The sequence below is a fragment of the Leopardus geoffroyi genome, chromosome A3 (assembly GCF_018350155.1).
Source record: "Leopardus geoffroyi isolate Oge1 chromosome A3, O.geoffroyi_Oge1_pat1.0, whole genome shotgun sequence".
Lineage (NCBI taxonomy): Eukaryota > Metazoa > Chordata > Mammalia > Carnivora > Felidae > Leopardus > Leopardus geoffroyi.
Window position 1 is genome coordinate 3,464,973 of NC_059336.1, and position 19,524 is coordinate 3,484,496.

Here is a 19,524-nt window from a genome sequence, read left to right on the forward strand (position 1 = left end):
TGCTCAGTGTGGAGCTTAACATGGGGCTGAATCCCACAACCCTGGGATCATGACCTGAGCTGAAACCAAAAGTTGGGTTGTTCAACTGACTGAGCCATCCAGGCACCCTGATTTTTACTTTTTTGAGGAACTGTTTTCCACACTGGCTGCACCAGTTTGCATTCTGATCAACACTGCAGGAAGGTTCCTTTTTCTCCACATCCTTGCCAAAACTTGTCATTTCTTGTGTTGTCGATTTTCACCATTCTGACAGGTGTAAGGTTATATCTCATGGTGGTTTTGATTTGCATTTCCCAAAGATGAATGATATTGAGCATCTTTTCAATGTGTCTGTTGGCGACTTGTATGTCTTCTTTGGAGAAATGTCTATATTCATGTCTTCTGCTCATTTTTTGACTGGATTGTGTTTTTGATGTTGTATAAGTTCTTTATATATTTTGGATACTAACCCCTTATCAGATAATATCATTTACAAATACCTTTCCCCCGTCCAGTAGGTTATCTTTTTGTTTTGTTGATTGTTTTCTTTGCTGTGCAGGCCTTTTATTTTCATGCGGTCCCTGTAGTTTATTTTTTATTTTGTTTTCCATGGCTTAGGAGACCTATCTGGAAAAATGTTGCTATGGCTAATTTCAGGGAAATTACTGCCTGTGCTCTTTTTAGTATTTTTATGGTTTCATATTTCACATTTAGATCTTTAATCCATTTTTGAATTTATATTTGTGTATGGTATAAGAAAGTGGTCCAGTTTCATTCTTTTGCATGTAGGTGTCCAGTTTTCCCAGAACCATTTGTTGAAGAGACGGTCTTTTTCACATTGCATATTCTTACCTCCTTTGTCAAAGACTAATGGACCATTTAATTGTAGGTTTATTTCTGGGCTTTTTTTTTTAATTATTTTTTTTTTTTTAGTGGGGAGACAGAGTGCACACAAGCAGGGGAGGGGCAGAGAGAGAAGGAGAGAGAATTGCAAGTAGGCTCCATGCTCAGTGCAAAGCTGGACATGGGGCTTAATCTCACTACTGTGAGATCATGACCTGAGCCAAACAAAACCAACAGTGGGACATTCCACCAGCTGAGCCACCCAGGCACCCCTATTTCTGGGTTTTCTGTTTTGTTCTATTGATCCGTGTGTCTGTGTGCCAGGACCATACAATTTTGACTTCTCTTTTACAGCTTTGTAGTGTGCCTGGAAATCTGGGATTGTGATACCTCCATTTTCCTTCTTTTTCAAGATTGATTTGGCTATTTGGGGAGTTTGTGGTTCAATCACATTTTGGGATTATTTTTTCTAGTTCTGTGAAGAGCGTTCTTGGTATTTTGACAGGGATTGTATTAAATCTGGAGATGACTTTGAATAGTAAGGACATTTTAATAATATTTGCTCTCCCTATCCCAGTATCATTCCATTTATTTGTGTCTGTCTTCAATTTCTTTCATCAGTGTTTTATAGTTTTCAGAGTACAGGTCTTTTACCTCCTTGTTTAAGTTTATTCCTAGGTGTTTTATTATTTTTGGTGCAATTGTAAATGGAATTGTTTTCTAAATTTCTCTCCCGCCACTTTGTTATTAGTGTGTAGAAATGCAACAGAATTCTGTATGTTGATTTTGTATCCTGCGACCTTACTGAATTCATTTATCCGTTCTAGTAGTTTTAGGTTGAGTCTTCAGAGTGTTCTATATGTACTACCGTGTCATATGCAAATAATGAGAGTTTTACTTCTTCTTTGCCAATTTGAATGCCTTTTATTCTTTTTCTTGTCTGATTGCTGTGGCTAGGACTTCCAGTACTGTGTTGAATAAAAGTGGTGTGAGTGGACATCCTTGTCTTGTTCCTGACATTAAGGGAAAAGCTCTCAGTTTTTCACCATCGAGTATGAGGTTAGCTGTGCATTTTCCATGTAGGAGTCTTTATTATGTTGAGGTATGTTTCCTCTAAACCTCTTCCCTTTAATTTTGAATAGTATTTTTGCTGGCTGTAGAATTTGTGTTTGTAGTTTCTTCTTTCAGTACTTTGTAATTTCTTGTAGTGTCATTGTCTGGCTTTGGTATCAAGAGAATGCTAACTCATAATTGGAAGTGTACCTTCCTCTTCTGTTTTTGGGAAGAGGTTGAGAAGGATTGGTGTTAGTTCTTCTCTAAATGTTTGGTAGAATTTGCCAGTGAAGCCTCTTGCCCTGGACTTTCCTTTGTTGGGAGTTGTTTTGTTTTTGTTTTTTTTTCCTCAAATTTTTTTTTTAACATTTTGTTTATTTTTGAGAGATAGAACACGAGTGGGGGATGGGCAGAGAGAGAGGAAGACACAGAATCCGAAACAGGCTCCAAGCTCTGAGCTGTCAGCACAGAGCCCAAAGAGGGGCTCAAACCCACAAACCACAAGATCATGACCTGAGCTGGAGTCTGACACTCAACTGACTGAGCCACCCAGGCCCCCCTGTTGGGAGGTTTTTACTTACGGATTCAGTCTCCTTACTAGTGATTGACCTGTTGAGATTTTGAATTTCTTCACAATTCAGTCTTGTATTTTTCTAGATTGTATGTTTCTTCTAGGTTTCATTTCTTCTAGGTTGTCCAATTTATTGACATGTAATTGTTAATGTGTCTTATGATTTTTTTATATTTCTGTGATATCAATTGTAATGTATCTTTCATTTATAATTTTATTTGAGTCCTCTTTTTTTCCCCTTGGGAACTCTAGCTAAAGGTTTGTCTATTATGTTTATGTTTTCAAAAATCCAGCTCTTATTTTCATTGATCTGTTGTGTTTTAAGTCTCTGTGTCCTTCATTTCCACGCTGATCTTTGTTATTTCTTTCCTTCTACTATCTTTGGGCTTAGTTTTTTCTCCTTTTTCCAGTTCTTTGAGGTGTAAGTTTAAGTTGTTTATTTAAGATCTTTTTTTCTTTTACTGTAAGTGTTTTTCAGGTAACCTTATCTTTTAAAACTGTTTTTGCAAACATTTTTAAAAATGGGGCACCTGGGTGGCTCAGTCGATTCTTGATTTTGACTCGGGTCATGATACCAGGGTTGTGGGATTGAGCCCCAGGTCAGGCTTAGAGCCTACTTGAGATTCTCTCTCTCCCTCTTGCTGCCCTCTCCCTCATCTCAAAATAAAGAAATATTTTTAATAATTGTTTTTGCTGTGTTCCATAATTTTTGTTTTGTTGTTTTTCCATTTCATTTGTCTCAAGGTATTTTTTTTTAAATTTCTCCTTTGATTTTGTTGGTTGTTCAGAAACATGTTCAGAAGCATCTCCACATAATTGTGGGGTTTTTTTTTTTTTTTTGGTTTTCTTCTCATAATTGACTTTTTTAAATGTTTATTTTTGAAAGAGCGAGAGAGAGAGAGAGAGGGAGAGACAGAGCATGAGTGGGGGAGAGGCAGAGACAGAGGGAGACACAGAATCCAAAGCAGGCTCCAGGCTCCAGGCTCCAAGCTGTTAGCACAGAGCCTGATGCGGGGCTTGAACCCACGAACCACAAGATCCTGACCTAAGTTGAAGTCGGATGCTCAACTGACTGAGCCACCCAGGCGCCCCTCTTGTAATTGATTTTTAGTTTCATATCATTGTGGTTGGAAAATATGCTTGATATGATTTACATTTTTAAAAATTTCGTAAGACTTGTTTTGTGGCCTAACATATGACTTATGCTGGAGAATGTTCCATGTGCACTTGAGAAGAATGTGTATCCTGCTGCTGTTGGAAGAAATGTTCTGTATGAATCTGTTAGGTCCATCTGGTCTAATGTGTAGGTTAAGTCTGATCTTTAGACACTTAAAATTTTTTTTTTTTTTTTTTGAGAGAGTGTGAATGAATGGGGGAAGGGCCGAGAGAGAGGGGTTCAGAGGATCTGAAGTGGGCTCTTCGCTGATAGCAGCTAGCACAACGTGGGGGGCTCGAACCCACAAATTGCGAGATCACGATCTGAGCTAAAGTCAGATGCTCAACTGACTGAGCCACCCAGACGCCTCCTAGGCACTTTAAAGAAGATACTGTTCTAAGCCTTCTGGCTTTCATGGTTTCTGTTGGTCGGCTATCAGTCTTATCAGGCTACTTAAAAGTAAGCTGTCTTTTTTTAGTCTCTGGCAGCTTTTAATGTTTTTGTATTTGATTGTTAGCAGTCTTCTGTGGTACACTTGGGTATAGTTTTTCTTTTTCCTTCCGGGGTTCATAGGGCTTTTTGAATCATTCGGGAAATTCTCAGTCATCCTTTTTTAGCTATTCCCTCTGCCCCATTCACTATCTCCCAGGGATTTCATTTACAGATACATAGGGCTTTATTATTTACCCTCTGTGTTGTTCTGTCTTCTAGTCTCCCTCCCCATATTTTTGTGTATCTTTGTTTCTTTGTAGATATTTTTTTCTGATATGGCTCCCATTTCTGTAATTTTTATTCATCTGTGTGTCTTTCTATTTTGTTCTAAATAATTTTGTTATTGACTATTTTTTTGTGATTCTTGTTCAAATTACTGTGGCCTTCCTTACTCCCCACCCCAGTTTCTAGTTCTCTGCCAAAGTTCCCAGTCTTTTTAAATAATCCTTATGTACACAGTACTTATAGTTACTGTAAAGTGTTTAATAACTTTACCATCTGGAGGCCCTGTGACCCTGCTACTTTAGGCTACTACTGTTGTTTGTCGCTTTTCAGTAGATTGGCCCAAGTCTATGAATTTCACTTTAAATACTGCTTTGGTTGCGTCTTACAGTTTTTTGTAATATACACATTTTCTCATTCACTAAATATTTATTCATTTCTCTGTTTTTATATCATGAGGACTATTCACATGCACATATTTTAGTTTCTAAATAGATGAGAAGTTTAAAGCTATCTTTGTAGCAGATGTCTAAATTTATTGTATTATGAAAACAGGGTATCATATTATTCTTTTGCATGCTTTTGTTTTTGCTCTTGTGACTTAAGATTTTTTCTTTTATTATTCAGAAATATCCTCACAATGTTTATAGATGTACTTTTCAAAATTTGTCTTCTTTGGGATTCAGTGGACTCCTTAAATTCATGGATGTGTATGTTTATTTTGGGGAAATTCTTGCCTGTTATTCTGTTATCACCCCCACTGTCTTTTTAAGATAATTTTTGGCATTCTTATTGAATAGATACTGGAATATCTACCTCTCTCCTTCATATATCAACTTTTTCTTGTATACATTTTATCATTTCATTTCCTTGTGATATTCTGGATCATATTACCCAAGGAATAGTCCCTTATACAGAGAGCCACCCCCCTAAGCTTTAGACTTATGATAATAGTGGCAGTAATGGATACTTAAGGTTCTCTAGCCAGTGCTGTTCCTCATTAACCCCCATTTGGTTGTTGACCTTCAGTACTTATTTTTTACTCCTGTGTTTGAGATAATATTTTTCATGTCTTTCCCCCACTATTTTCTATATATGAAGCAAGTCTGTGGCGGGGGGGGTGTACTAAAATCTTGGAAGTGTATAGTAAAACTTTCTCTAACAGGACCAACCTAAATTTCTATCTTCTGTGATGGCCTGGGGAGAATTAAAGAGTTAAGCCAAATAGAAAATCGATAAACCCCTTCTTTGGAATTGGGGAAGCAAAGAGTGAGTCCCTGCATTTCCAATATTTTCTGGGTCATATCTCTCTGAGTTAGGCAAAGTGACAAAATGACTACCAGCTACTTAGAGATCTTGGAATCCTTGCTGGTGTATTGGAATTCCCAGCTAGCCACAGACCTAGAATTGCCCCTTTAGTATACAATAGAGGCCAGAGCAGACAAGCACAACCAGGGGGGACAAAATCACAGCTGGCCCCTGAATAGGTTTGGATGGAGCCAGCTAGACTTCCCACCTGCTTAACTATCGAGGCTGGCCTTGGTCATTTTTGTCCCCTCACTATAACCCCACCCACATTTTACATCTCCCGTGTTTTGGATTCCACTTACCTATATTTTGGCAAGAATTTATTGTATTTTTAAAAAGTCATGTAAGTATAAATTACAAGTAAAGCCTGCCTCTGACAAATAGCAAGTTACATTTCTGTGGAACTCACTATTCCTCACCAGTAAGCTAACTTTCCAACTGTCCTGAAATGGTACAGGTATCTATCTCTCTCTCCCTCTCCCTCCTCCTCTCTCCCTTTCTCGTTCTCTCCCCCCTACCTCTCTCCTTCTCTATCTCCCCCTACCACACACACAAATACACACAAACATATGTGCAAATATGTGTATACTTACACCTAGAGATATAATCATACAAAAGACGGTGTTTCTTTTTTTTTACATAAATGCCATTACACAGTATGTATCATTTGGCAACATTGTTTTTTAATTTAACTTAAAATTGACTGCAGATATCTAAAATTCTGGTTCATCTGTTACGTTTACAAAATTGATTATCATATACCACATTTTATTTATTCATTCTTCACTCTCCCTCCCATTCCCAACGCCTATCTGGGTACTTTTGAATTGTTGCCACTTACCACAGTGCTGCAAAAACATCATTAGACTTGGCTCCTAATAAACATGGAGCGAATGTTTCTCTGAGGATCAGATATTTCCCCCTAGAGTTAATTTGAAATTATAAGAGATTTTTTCTCATGCCTTTTCCGTGCCTGATATGTGTGCCCTTGTTGGCACTTAAATTTCTCTACTAGCGTGTGCAAGAAAGTAGACTGTGACTAATGCCACTCGTTCTCTTAGGAATACATGGTCCTGTATTCACCTTGGATTAATTAATTGCCTCTCTATGGTGGATTTCCTGGTGTTTCTGTTACAGAGCTCTTTAAGTACAGATTATTTTTAAATTGTTCCACTTATAATGTCTAGGAAAGATGGTATTTCTTTTCCTTTATAGAGCTAACATCTAAGTTACATTTGAAAATGTTAGATGCTTTTGTGAAAATGTTAGATGCTTTTGTGAATCAATCAGGGTAACCCGATTGATTCCTGTTTTCCATTCTTCTTTGAAGGGACAATGTTCTTAGGTTTTCTTTTCCTCATTCCCTTCATTCTGTATTTGTCTATTCTCTTATATCCTGTTCTTTGGTAACGTACTGGGATATTCCCCCCTTCTTATAAGAGTATTAGGTTACTAGACTGAATTTCATTTACACGTTGATTAAAGATTAGTTTTCCTCTTGTTCCCAAAGTTGAAACACATACAGCAGGAATTGCTCATGAAAGTCCAGGTTTGTATTCTTTCACTAACTAGTTTTGTGACCTTTCGGCAAGACTTTGGACATTTATTTAAGTAATCTACGAAAAGAGAAGGCTTGAATAAATGATCTTCAGGCTTTCTTCCAGAAACTTCTTTGGTCAAATTCAAACGTGTAATTTCATGTTTAAATGGTGAGGAACTTGAAGAAATTATTGATTGCCTTTGGTATAAGCTTATTTATGTGTGTTAAGATTTTTGAACTGTAAATAAACATATATAGAATAGATTATAAGGTATTGAAAGCATATATTTTGTTTTATAGGTGTTTGTTTTGTCTTGCTGTTTTAAAATTACATCAAAATGCCAGTAAGACCAGATCTCCAGGTATGTAGTCCTAAACCAAAAGGAAATATTTTAATTCCTAAAATCATTTTGGTGTATTTATAAGTGTTAAGTGCTATATTTTTAGGAAAGACAAAGCCTACTTCTTTTTATGAAATGGTCAAGAGTAGAATAGTTTAAGATTTTTTAACTAAAATTTTTTTTAATATTATTTATTTTTGAGAGAGAGGGAGAGGAAGCGCAAGCTGGGGGGGGGGGGGTGGACGAGAGAGAGAGGGAGGCACAGAATCTGAAGCAGGCTCCAGGCTCCGAGCTGGGAGTCAGCATAGAGCCCAACGGAGGGCTTTAACCCATATGAACTGTGAGATCATGACCTGAGCTGAAGTTGGATGCTTAACTGATTGAGCCACCCAGGTGCCCCTCAAGAGTAGAATAATTTTTTTTTTTTTTAATTTTTTTTTTCAACGTTTTTTTATTTATTTTTGGGACAGAGAGAGACAGAGCATGAACGGGGGAGGGGCAGAGAGAGAGGGAGACACAGAATCGGAAACAGGCTCCAGGCTCTGAGCCATCAGCCCAGAGCCTGACGCGGGGCTCGAACTCCCGGACCGCGAGATCGTGACCTGGCTGAAGTCGGACGCTTAACCGACTGCGCCACCCAGGCGCCCCAAGAGTAGAATAATTTAAATGAAATGTTATTCTTTCATTTTTTTTGATAAATTTGTTTTCAAAACCTATTATAACTTGTGAGGTATGAAAGATGCTGGTTATTTACATATACCTTTTACAGTGACAAGAATTACACAGTGATTCATATATAACCAGTGCCTGGGTATTTTTATGTTAGGATTTAAAATTGTAAGATACTATCATTTAGGTAAAAAGTTTTAATATATGTATTTAATGTGTATGTAGTTTACCACCAAATCTGGGGTTTAGATTGTAGGATAAAAATTCCTTATTCGTGATTTATGCTTTAGTAGTAAGGATGGTGGATTCTGTAAAAGTTAAAAAATGCACAGGATAATAAGTAAATTCTTAAGGTATATTGATTTGTGGTTTCCAAACAGTGCTTTTATCTGTCTTTAAGCATTTTTAAAAAACTAAACCTCATTAAGAAATTTATAGTCGGATGTGTTAGGGTTTTCTCCATGGTGTTAAGTATTAGTTACTATATAGTTTATTTCACTTCTTTTATTAATAGGGTCTTTGTTTTAAACTTAAAAAAAATTTTTTAATGTTTATTTTTGACAGAGAGACGGAGCATGAGTGGGGGAGGGACAGAGAGAGAGAGGGAGACACAGAATCTGAAACAGGCTCCAGGCTCCGAGCTGTCAGCACAGAGCCCAGTGCGGGACTTGAACTCACAGACAGCAAGATCATGACCTGAGAGCCGAAGTCGGACGCTCAACTGACTGAGCCACCCAGGCGCATCCTAAACTTTTTTTAATGTTTATTTTTTGAGTGGTGGGGGGGGGGGGGAGAGAGAGAGAAAGAGGGAGAGTGAGTGTGTGAGCGGGGGAGGGGCAGAGAGAGAGGGAGACACAGAATCCAGAGCAGGCTCCAGACTCCCAAGCTGTCAGCACAGAGCCCGACATGGAGCTCAAACTCATAAACTGTGAGATCATGACCTGAACTGAAGTCCGACTCTTAACTGACTGAGCCACCCAGGTGCCCTGGGGTCTTTTTTTTTTTTTTTTAATTCATCGTACTGATGACTTTAAAGGATGTGAAATGGAAAATTACTAGAATATATATATTTTATATAGAATCTTGGCTATTATCAAAGAAACTTGATCTCTGTTACTTCAAACTTAATAGTGTACAGGTGTTTTTTTTTAATAAAGTGAATTGACATAAGATCTGTTGAGAATTTTCATGTGAAGACTAGACTGCATAAGGTGATAATTTTGGTTTTGATTCAATATGTGTGCCATTAACTATATTTCTCTAGCAGTTGGAAAAATGCATTGATGATGCTTTAAGAAAAAATGATTTCAAACCTTTAAAAACACTTTCACAAATTGGTGTTTGTGAAGATGTAAAGATTAAATGCAGCAAGCAATTTTTACACAAGTTGGATGACCTTGTATGCAGGGTAAGTACTCCTTTTCTTTGAATGATTATTGAAATTATTAGATAGTACTCTACTTTCTAGGAAGAAATATTCCATTGGAAAAAATGAATAAAAAGGCTTTGGCAAATTCGGTTATAGTTATAAATAAGTGCTCATTTTTTAAAATATTTATTATTGAGAGAGAGAGAGAGAGAGCATGCATGGGCAGGAGAGGGGCAGAGAGAGAGGGAAACACAGAATCCGAAGCAGGTTCCAGGCTCTGAGCTGTCAGCACAGAGCCCGATGTGGGGCTTGAACTCATGATCCACGAGATCATGACTTGAGTCAAAGTCAGACACTTAACTGACTGAGCCATCCAGGTGCCCCAGTAAGTGCTCATTAAAAACCAAAAAAAGCCTGAGGAATCCCAAATAACATATCAGTCTACTGTTTTCTAAATACAACGTACACAAAGCTATGTTTACATAGTGATCCCATAATTATTAACTGTTACCTAAACTGGGGAAAAATAGTCTACCTGTTTGAAGTTTGAGCAACTTTTTAAAAAGCCATCAGCATATTCTTCATGTTATGGGCCAGAGCTTGGTGTTTTCAAAAATAAAACAAATAAACAAAAATTATCTACAACCTTGGACTTGATTTATCATATGTAAGGTATTTTTGTACATGAGAAAAAGTGAGTATTGACAGTCTCCCCCAGTAGGAGACTTGTTATCATGAATCTAAAAATTGAGTAAAAATTTCTTTTATCCATTAGTTACATACCTAGAGCTTTGTAGAATGGAAGGTAACTGATGCATTGCATCATAGTCTAAAGTTTCAGGAATTTATACAAATCTGCATTTTTATACTGAGTTTGTCACTCACTGGCTGGGTGGCTTTAGGCCACCCTAGTGCTCTCCTAAACCACACTTTTGTACTTTGCAATATGGCCATTATGATAATGGCAAACTTACAGGATTTGTGAGGATTATAAAGCTCCTAGCACAACGCCAATTCTGTACTGTTTTGTGTTTACAGATGTTTACATGTATCCTTTTGTTTCAGGAGCTTAATAAAAAGGACATCCAAACTGTTTCAACCATTTTTGTTTCTTTTGGAAGATGTGGTAAAAATATCAGTATATTGGGGCAAGCCGGACTTTTAACTATGATAAAACAAGGACTAGTCCAGAAGATAAGTACGAAATGTGTGATGTTGATGTGAGGGAGTATGATTAAAGGTGTGTCGTTTAATAAAATTAACAGCCCAAACAGTTGAAAAATAAATTTGAGAACTTTATAAAAACTTTTAGATAAAATAAATGTTTCTATAACCTGTGCTACGTGTTACAAAGATGAAGATCAAAAGGACATTCTGTACATAGGGTCCTTGATAATCATGTGAATTTGAGATCACAAGACTCCCTCAGGCCTTTGCATGCTTTATTTTATCTGTTTACTATCTAGCATTATTTGTTTTTCTTTTTATATTATTTTCTACTTCCCATGCTAGAATGTGGGATATTGATTTTTATTTGTGTTGTTCATTTCTGTGTACCTAACACTGAGAACAGTACCTGGGATGTAATATCTACTCAAATATCTGAATTCATTAAAATAAAATAATTCATTAAAACAAATTCATTAAGGGGCGCCTGGGTGGCTCAGTTGGTTAAGCATCTGATTTTTGGCTCAGGTCGTGATCTCACAGTGCATGAGTTCGAGCCCCGCGTCAGGCTCTGTGCTGATAGCTCAGAGCCTGGAGCCTGCTCTGGATTCTGTGTCTCCCTCTCTCTCTCTCTGCCCCTCCCCTGCTCACATTCTGTCTCTTTCTGTCTCTCAAAAATGAATAAAATGTTACAAAAATTTTTGAAAATTCAATAAAATAATACTAAAACTTTTCGAATAGTGATAATGCCAAAATAATCTAATATATGATGATAATTTATTTTTATCTGTTAATGAATGTACCTGAACTCTAGGTATTTGAAGGGGAAAAGAAAGGTGGTCTACCTAGAATTAGGATTAGTTCATCTATTCCCATCTAAACAATGGAAAAATATGGTGAGATACCAAAAAATGAAAACAAGAAAGATGTTTAAAAACATAAACTTATTTTCATATAATACTGGAATTTTTTTTTTGATGTTTCTTTATTCCTAGGTTTACTGTTTATGCAAAGATAAGTACATTCTTAAAATTATTAAAATTGAATTCAAGGTAATTAATATGCACATTTCTTTTTTTACATGGTTGCCTGGTTTGAAAAATCCAAGGAGATTATTCTCAGTCGAGGAAATTCAAAAGATGAGGCAGCTATAAATATGATAGAAGACTTACTTGATCTTTTGATGGTAAAAATCACATTGATTAACTAATCTTACAAGTCTGTTTACTTAAAAAACAATTTGTGTTCTATATGTTCTGAGCCTAAAAGTCACTAACAAATTGGCTAGTGACTTGATTTAATTACTCTATTCAGATTGTTTAAAGCACTTATCCTGATTAATATAATTAAATAGTTAATAAATAAAAGCTAAATAATTACATGGTGAGTTCCAATGTGATCTGTTATTTTAATACTATTTTTAATGGCTTATAAGATAGTAAATTACAAACTAAATATTATTCACTTTTTTTTTCAGGTCATACATGACATCAATGATGAAGGTATAATAAGCATTTTACTTCTATTAAAACAATAATTTCCTATTAGAGTTTTAGTATAATTTTGCAATCTTCATAGTATTGTGCTAATATTAGGAATCTACTAGTTAATTTGGGGATCAACAACCTTGTTCTGTAAAGGGACAGATAGTAAACATTATAAGCTTTATATTAGGACCAAGAAAAAGAAAGTGAGAATATTATATAGCCACTTACATAACAAGAAAACAAATATCCACAGATGTTTTATTTATACAATTCAAAATATTATAAAATTGAGTACAATGTTTCTGTAGTAGGTCAACTAATGAGAATAGTACTCTTGAGGGGATGACATTTCACTTAATTACGGTTCAGAGTTAGTGTTTGCTGTTATCAGAATTCATTGCAAATGTTCATTTTTTATGCTTATCTGTAATGAGATTTTATGTATATTGCATTAGAAACTGTCTCTTCATGTGGATAATGCCAAATATCAGTTCATGAGCATGATTTTTAATTGAGCGTGTTCATCACTTGGAAAGCATTTGTAGAAGATTAGATTCCTTTCTTAATATTTGCTTTTTAGAATGTCATTGCATGCAGATGAATGACTGTCAACTGAAGGTTAGGTAGACGCCCCTCAATTGCACATTTAAATGGGTTTTGAAATATGGGAACATCCTTTGCACTTTGTCAGTGTCCAAAAATGCTGCTCAACCTGTAGCTGGAGCTTGGAAAAAATGTACTCCTGTAAATTTGTGTGAGAATGGAGATGTCACTCCTTGTTTTAATTTTTGACAGCCTGGGAAATGTATAAAACAGTTTAGCATAACTTGTGATTCAGATAACCTTAGTTTCATTGAAATGACTTCAGTGAAGTATAAGTTTGTCATATCAGCATGATTTTGCCTTGTAATTTTGTGTCAGATTCATTAAGAAACATCAACTCTGCAGCCCATGCTAATTAATTACAGAAACCATTCAGTGGTAACTGATGTTGGCTAAGTTCATGAGAGTAGAATGAAATTCACTTTGCTACTGCTGGTTCAGTGAATCATGACTGAATCAAATATTTCCACAGAGTCACCTGCTGATGAGCAATACAGCCATACAAAATGGGCAGTGGGGTGGATTTGGTTTGTGGGCCATAATTTGCCAACTCTTGATCTAATGGGACAAAATTTTCAAAATAGAGAACACATTACAACTCATCCTCACTTGTGAGTAGCCCTTTTGTTGTGCCAAGCAATCAGTCCAAATTATTTTATCTCTGTTGGTTGAGGAAGAATTACCTAGGATTAGTCATTGAGGCTGGTGAATTGTTTGTAAATAAAGGAACAATTTGCCTTCAAAACCAAAACCTTTGAAAAGCTCAATTGCTATTTATTTCAATGGTAGTTGATGCTACCTTTTCATTGATTGCTTTACAGTTGATTTAACAGTCTAGTCTAAATTCTTAAGTTTTTAGGGAAGAAAACCATCCTAAGGCACCAGTGAGTATGAAGTAATCAAAAAAAATTTTAAGTAAATCATTATATCTTTTTATCTCATTGAGTGATTTTTTTTTTACCTTCAATGTAGTCACTTTGGAAATTTGTATATTTTCTGTTGCAGTATTGCCATTATTTAAAATTATTTTTTATCTTTGCATTATAAAATAGCATGTGGCAAATTCCTCTGAATATATTTAGTATTGATAAAGCCTGCTCTTTTGAGAATAGGGTTAACTTTTAGAAAAAGCTCAAATATTTAGATCTTTATATTGACAAGAGTTTATGGCCATTATGGAATTTACAATATACAGTAAAACCTTGGTTTACGAGAATAACTCAGTCTGAAAACATGCTTGTAATTTAAAGCACTTGTATATCGAAGTGAATTTCCCTGTTATAAATGGAAACTCAGATGATTTGTTCCACAACCCAAAAATATTCATATAAAAATGATTATGATATTGTAATATAGTACAAAATTATAAAATACAAAATATAAAGAAAAATACACAAATGAACCTGCATTTACCTTTGAAAACTTTCGTGGCGTGGATGAAGGAGACAAGAGAGAGGAAGGTAATTGTGTAGGACAGCTTTCGCTATCACTAACTGAATCACTGCTATCTATGGAATCTTTTTCTTTTTGTGCAACTTAATCAAGGAACCTATCCAATGACACTTACTTTTGCCTTCTTTAGAGGATTTTGCAGAAGTGTGACATTGCGTTGTCGTTAAACGGATTCATCGCTTGCACTGCTACAGCCTTATTCGGGTGGTGCTGTTCTACAAAATCTTGTACTTTTTCCCACATTTTACACATCTCCCTAATTTCATTTGAGGTGAGGGATTCCTCCGCCTTTTCTCCTCTTCCTCTTCTCCTCCTCTACAGACGACATGCAGACGTAGACTTCTTACAAAATCTTGCAGTTTTGGCCACTGCATACCTCATTCGTACTTCTCTATGGTTTCCTTCTTAACTTCCACCATAATCCCCTCTTCTTCTAACCACCTTTCTTCTCAGCCTTTTTCTGCTGGGAGCCATTGTATACGCTCACCCAGATGTTGACTACAGTATTAATAAACTCTTGCCATATACTGTATAATGTCACTGGCAATACGGCAGCAGAGGAAAGGATCTATATCTGCAGGTAGCCTGACCTAGAATGAAGCAAAGCGTTTCTAGGCTCACTCTTGCCTGGAAAAGCAAAGGACTGTCCATAGGTGCTTCAAAGTGACAAAAAATACACTAGCACCAATTGTGGGCACCTTCCAATGTCCTGAATAATCACTGATTTCTGCCAAATACCACGTCCTGAAACTGAGCATCTGAGCATGGGAGATGGTCACCCATGATCCTTCAGAGAGAGAAAGAGAGAGAAGAATCATTGGCTGGTTGTGATCAGGTGACATTCGGCATCATGTGCTACTCGTATTGCGTGACCTTGCTCATTTATCAAGTTAAAATTTACTAGAGATGTTTGCTTGTCTTGTAGAATACTCGCAGAACAAGTTACTTTTAATCCAAGGTTTTACTGTATGACTAAGGTGCCTTAGGTGCCTTAGGTGCCCAAAAGGAGAAGCTGAATCTGGGGTTTTTCCTTTGCCATTAAGATGAGTCATTCTGTTGAATGGTGTTTCTTCGGAGCCACATAGCTAGTTCATAGAAGAGGTAGGATTGGATTTCATGTTTTCTGATGCCCATCTAGACAGTGGGCCATGTCTGAACTAGTGCATTCTTTCATTAACTCAAATAAGAAAAGACTGTCATTTAAAATGGTTTAAAAATATACATTTATTAATGATTTAACACTTTCAGGTAAAAGGCAAGTAGCGGAAAATTTTATACCTCAAATCTGTGTCCTGGTTATTGACTCAAGAGTGAATATTTGTATTCAGCAAGAGGTAAAGTCATTTGTTAGATTTTCTTTTAAACCCTAAAAATGAGAAAGTGAAGAAAATATAGTAGCAATTCATCAAATTGAATAATCATTTTATCTTGGTATTTAATTAATTATGTATTGTATTTCTGCTGTCTTAATTTATTGCCTGAAATGATGAATAAATATTACCTAAATATTTATTGAATAGTCATAGCCATCTGGGTTTATGTACACATAGCTCAGATGAAAATAAGTTCAACCATCCAGATATTAGGAGTTCTCAGTATTTAAATCCTAAAAATAACCTGTATTATTATATGTATGTGTGTACGTATGGGTAACCATAAGAACAAATCATAATTTTGCTTCTTCAGTTCTTAAAATAGAGTAATAGAAAACCTATGTCTTATTGCAAAGAGTAGAACTGGTGGATAGTAGATAAGTGTAGGTATCATGGTATATTTTATTTTTGATATCCTTGTCATGTTTTTTTGTATTCACTGTTTTAGTTTATATTCTTTCCTCCACCCTTCTCTATTCCCTGCATAAAATGCTGTGCTAAATAGGCTCCTAAGTTTGTATACCTAGAATATTTCTTTAAATACTTAAATATACACAAGTATATATTTATATAACTGAATATATAAAGTTAATGGATTATATTTTTTTCTTTTCTAGGCTCTAAAAAAAATGAATGTTATGCTTGACAAAATGCCTCAAGACGCCAGAACAATACTCTCTGACCAAGAAATGTTTATTCTCATGTAATAATTTGTATTATATTGCTTTCATTAGTGATTCAAGTCAATAATTTAAAGGATATTTTACAAGGCTATAGGGAACCATGAGTTGCATTAATAATTAAAACTGATAAGCTGTTTTAGATTTGTAATGTAATTTATGGCTATATGTCCTGCAGAGGTCTGTGATACTAGCCAATTGTAGATTTTAGTGAAAATTTACCCCCCAAATACATGGGTTTTCTATTTAATTGATACTAGTTTAGTATATGATCTGTTATTTTGCTTTACAGGAGTAGTATGGGAGAAAGGATTTTAGATGCTGGAGGTAAGTATGTTTTTTTCAAATGTTCATATTTGAAATTATTCAAGATTTATTAATAGAATATAATATCTCCTTAGTCAAAATAACATTAACATTTTAATGTAGTGAGATTATGTGAGGAAATTATAAACTGTACAACTGAGCAATTTTTAATTACTAATAAGAAATTAAATGATGTATCTATGGGGCTAAAATAATAATTAAGCATGATAATAGGAGTTGTTAAATATAATTTGTGCCTGTTGTAGATTTATGAATAATAATTTAATTTTCTAATAGATTTGAATTACTTTTCCTAAGAAATTCCTCAAATAGTGTTTTATATTTGGAATTGGGAGTTTTAATATTTTGGGGACTAATAAGTTTGTTTTTAAACAATGTGTTATTAGAAGAACTCAAATTTTCTTTTGTAAGTTTCATATGAGAACATTTTGATGTAGTGATTTACATATAGAACAAACCACTGGGTAAAGTACTTTGGAATAACTATAAACATAGTACAAAAGTAAAAGATTCTGTGATTTATAGATTATTGTATGAGTTATTTTGCAATTCACAACTCTAATAATGGAATGGCAGAGCCTTTGAATATTTAGGAGTTTCTTTTAAATATCCTGTTTTGGGGAAAAGTTTTACTCCTTTTTTCTGCTGGTAAACTTATTATTTGGACTGTGTTCATTTTTGCGATGATGGGATAGATCTAATTCTTATAAAGAAAATGGCAAAAAAAAAGAGTGAATTACACTAACGTTTTCTTTCTTTCTCCTGCTTGTTCTAATACCTTATAAATGATGACGTGCGAGCTTCTTTTTCACAATTTCAAATAACATATTAACGATTTTTTTCAAGATTATGAGTTACAAGTAGGTATCGTAGAAGCACTATGTAGAATGACTTCAGAAAAACGAAGACAGGAACTTTCATGTCACTGGTTTTCAATGGATTTTATTGCTAATGCATTTAAAGGAATTAAAGACTCTGAATTTGAAACAGTGAGTAGTATAAAAAAATATCAAATTAACAACAGTTTTTAAAAATCACTCTGCTTTTTAAAAGTCTCTCTTTTTTTTAAAATTAGGATTGCAGAGTATTTCTCAACCTTGTAAATGGCATGCTTGGAGACAAGAGAAGGTAAGCATAATACAGTATTCAACCATTTACTGACAAAGAACTAGAGCTCAAGAGGGAGTACACAGTGTTGAACCTTTAAAATTTATTTGTTGTGTTGGAATGTAAAATGCACAGAGATACTTAAAACAATATCCTATTGTAACACTGTGTAATAAGGTACTACCTTGGTAGGCTGAAATAATCTTCCACTGGTCTTATTTTACTTCGTACTTTTTAGAGGAAACATGCATTTTTAGTTAATATTAATAACTTTGAGTGTCTGAAATTGATTTACTATAATTTAGAATTCCATTTGCATTATTATAAAAATCTAGGTATAAATATTACTTGAGCTACCTCCTTTCTGCACGTACTGTAATAAAAATATACGACAAACAAATACATTTTTTTATAATTAACATACACAGAAAGGCTAACCTTTCTGAGGTTATCTAATCTCGGGAATGGGCATGAATGAAAGGTAATTATCATAATTATCACTTTTGTTAGTAACAAAAGAATAGTATTTGGAGTTCAGTGTCTTACACTGTATTTTAGGTGCTCAGGATACATTTATTGGATGTGTGAGTTCACATTTACTTTAGGAAACAAAAGACAGGCTGAGGGTTAAGTGCAGGGACTCATGCTATTTGGATTTGAATTATAGTTCTCCTCTTCCTGTTCTAATGTTGGGCAAAGTACTAAACTTACTTGTCTCAGTTCCTTAGCTGTAAAATTATACTAACACCTACCTCGTACGTTTGTTGTGAAAATTAAGTTAGATGATCATATGCTAAGTGTTCATAATATTATCTGCCCAAGAAAGCGTTCTGTGAATTCAGTCTTTTTTTTTTTTTAAGTTTATTTATTTATTTATTTTTTTGAGAGCGACCATGTGAGCTTTTGTGGGGGAGGGGTGGAGAAAGGGGGAGAGAGAGAATCCCAAGCAGGCTCCACGTTGTCAGTGTGGAGCCCGATGTGGGGCTTGGACCCACTAACTGTGAGATCATGACCTGAGCTGAAATCAAGAGTTGGACACTTAAACAGACTAAGGCGCCCCCTAGGTCATTTTTATCAGCAGTATTATTTATTTCTACTCTTCTTTTCCCACGTAAATCCTATGGGAGCTTCCACTGTACTGAAAGTATCTGCTAAATTAGGAATTTCTTCTCTGAGTCGATGGCATGAAAAGTAAATTGGTACACTCACTCGAGTCAGAATGGAAGGTTGAGTAGTATCCTCAAAATAATACACAGAAACAAATTTCCATTAAACTCTTGTTTTAAAATGTAATAAAGAAGGATAAGGGTTGGGCGTCTGCCTTCTGCTCAGGGTCATGGTCTTGCCTCTTGTGGGTTCAAGCCCTGCGTTGTGCTCTGTGCTGACAGCTCAGAGCCTGGAGCCTGCCTTGGATTCTGTGTCTCCCTCTCTCTGCCCCTCTGCCACTCGTGTTCTATTTGTCTCTCTCAAAAATAAGTAAACATTAAAAAAAAGTAGTAAGAAAGAAAAGATGATTTGATTTCAGTCGTTATGCCTACTTCCTGATTTCCTTCTGATCCTAGATATGCTCTCTATGGCTGGTCAAGATTACACTGTGAAGGCCTATTAATCTTTAGTGCAAACTACTTTTTTATTTCAGGGTCTTTACATTTCCTTGTTTATCAGCATTTCTTGATAAACATGAGGTGAGTTTTGAATTTAACATGTTTTAGTTATTGGATGAATTTTGATACCAGGGTCAAGTGAATTACAGCTTATAAATTGACAAGAACATTAAAAATAGTC

At 35.3% G+C, this 19,524-nt stretch overlaps 1 protein-coding gene across 5 annotated transcripts in view; it reads left to right on the top strand.

The window, feature by feature from the left end:
- SYCP2 (synaptonemal complex protein 2) overlaps positions 1–19,524 on the top strand; it is a 79,559-nt gene that overhangs the window by 4,630 nt on the left and 55,405 nt on the right. For 3 of the 5 annotated variants that reach the window (XM_045444062.1, XM_045444065.1, XM_045444061.1), the window contains exons 2-12: positions 7,465–7,526; positions 9,439–9,582; positions 10,609–10,737; positions 11,792–11,896; positions 12,188–12,212; positions 15,501–15,586; positions 16,243–16,328; positions 16,598–16,632; positions 17,479–17,621; positions 17,708–17,760; positions 19,379–19,424. In XM_045444062.1, the coding sequence (XP_045300018.1) occupies positions 7,503–7,526; positions 9,439–9,582; positions 10,609–10,737; positions 11,792–11,896; positions 12,188–12,212; positions 15,501–15,586; positions 16,243–16,328; positions 16,598–16,632; positions 17,479–17,621; positions 17,708–17,760; positions 19,379–19,424 (876 nt within the window). In that variant the 5' untranslated portion in view covers positions 7,465–7,502. The remainder of the gene's footprint in view (positions 1–7,464; positions 7,527–9,438; positions 9,583–10,608; positions 10,738–11,791; positions 11,897–12,187; positions 12,213–15,500; positions 15,587–16,242; positions 16,329–16,597; positions 16,633–17,478; positions 17,622–17,707; positions 17,761–19,378; positions 19,425–19,524) is intronic. The other 2 variants (XM_045444064.1, XM_045444063.1) reach the window with 1 other exon arrangement.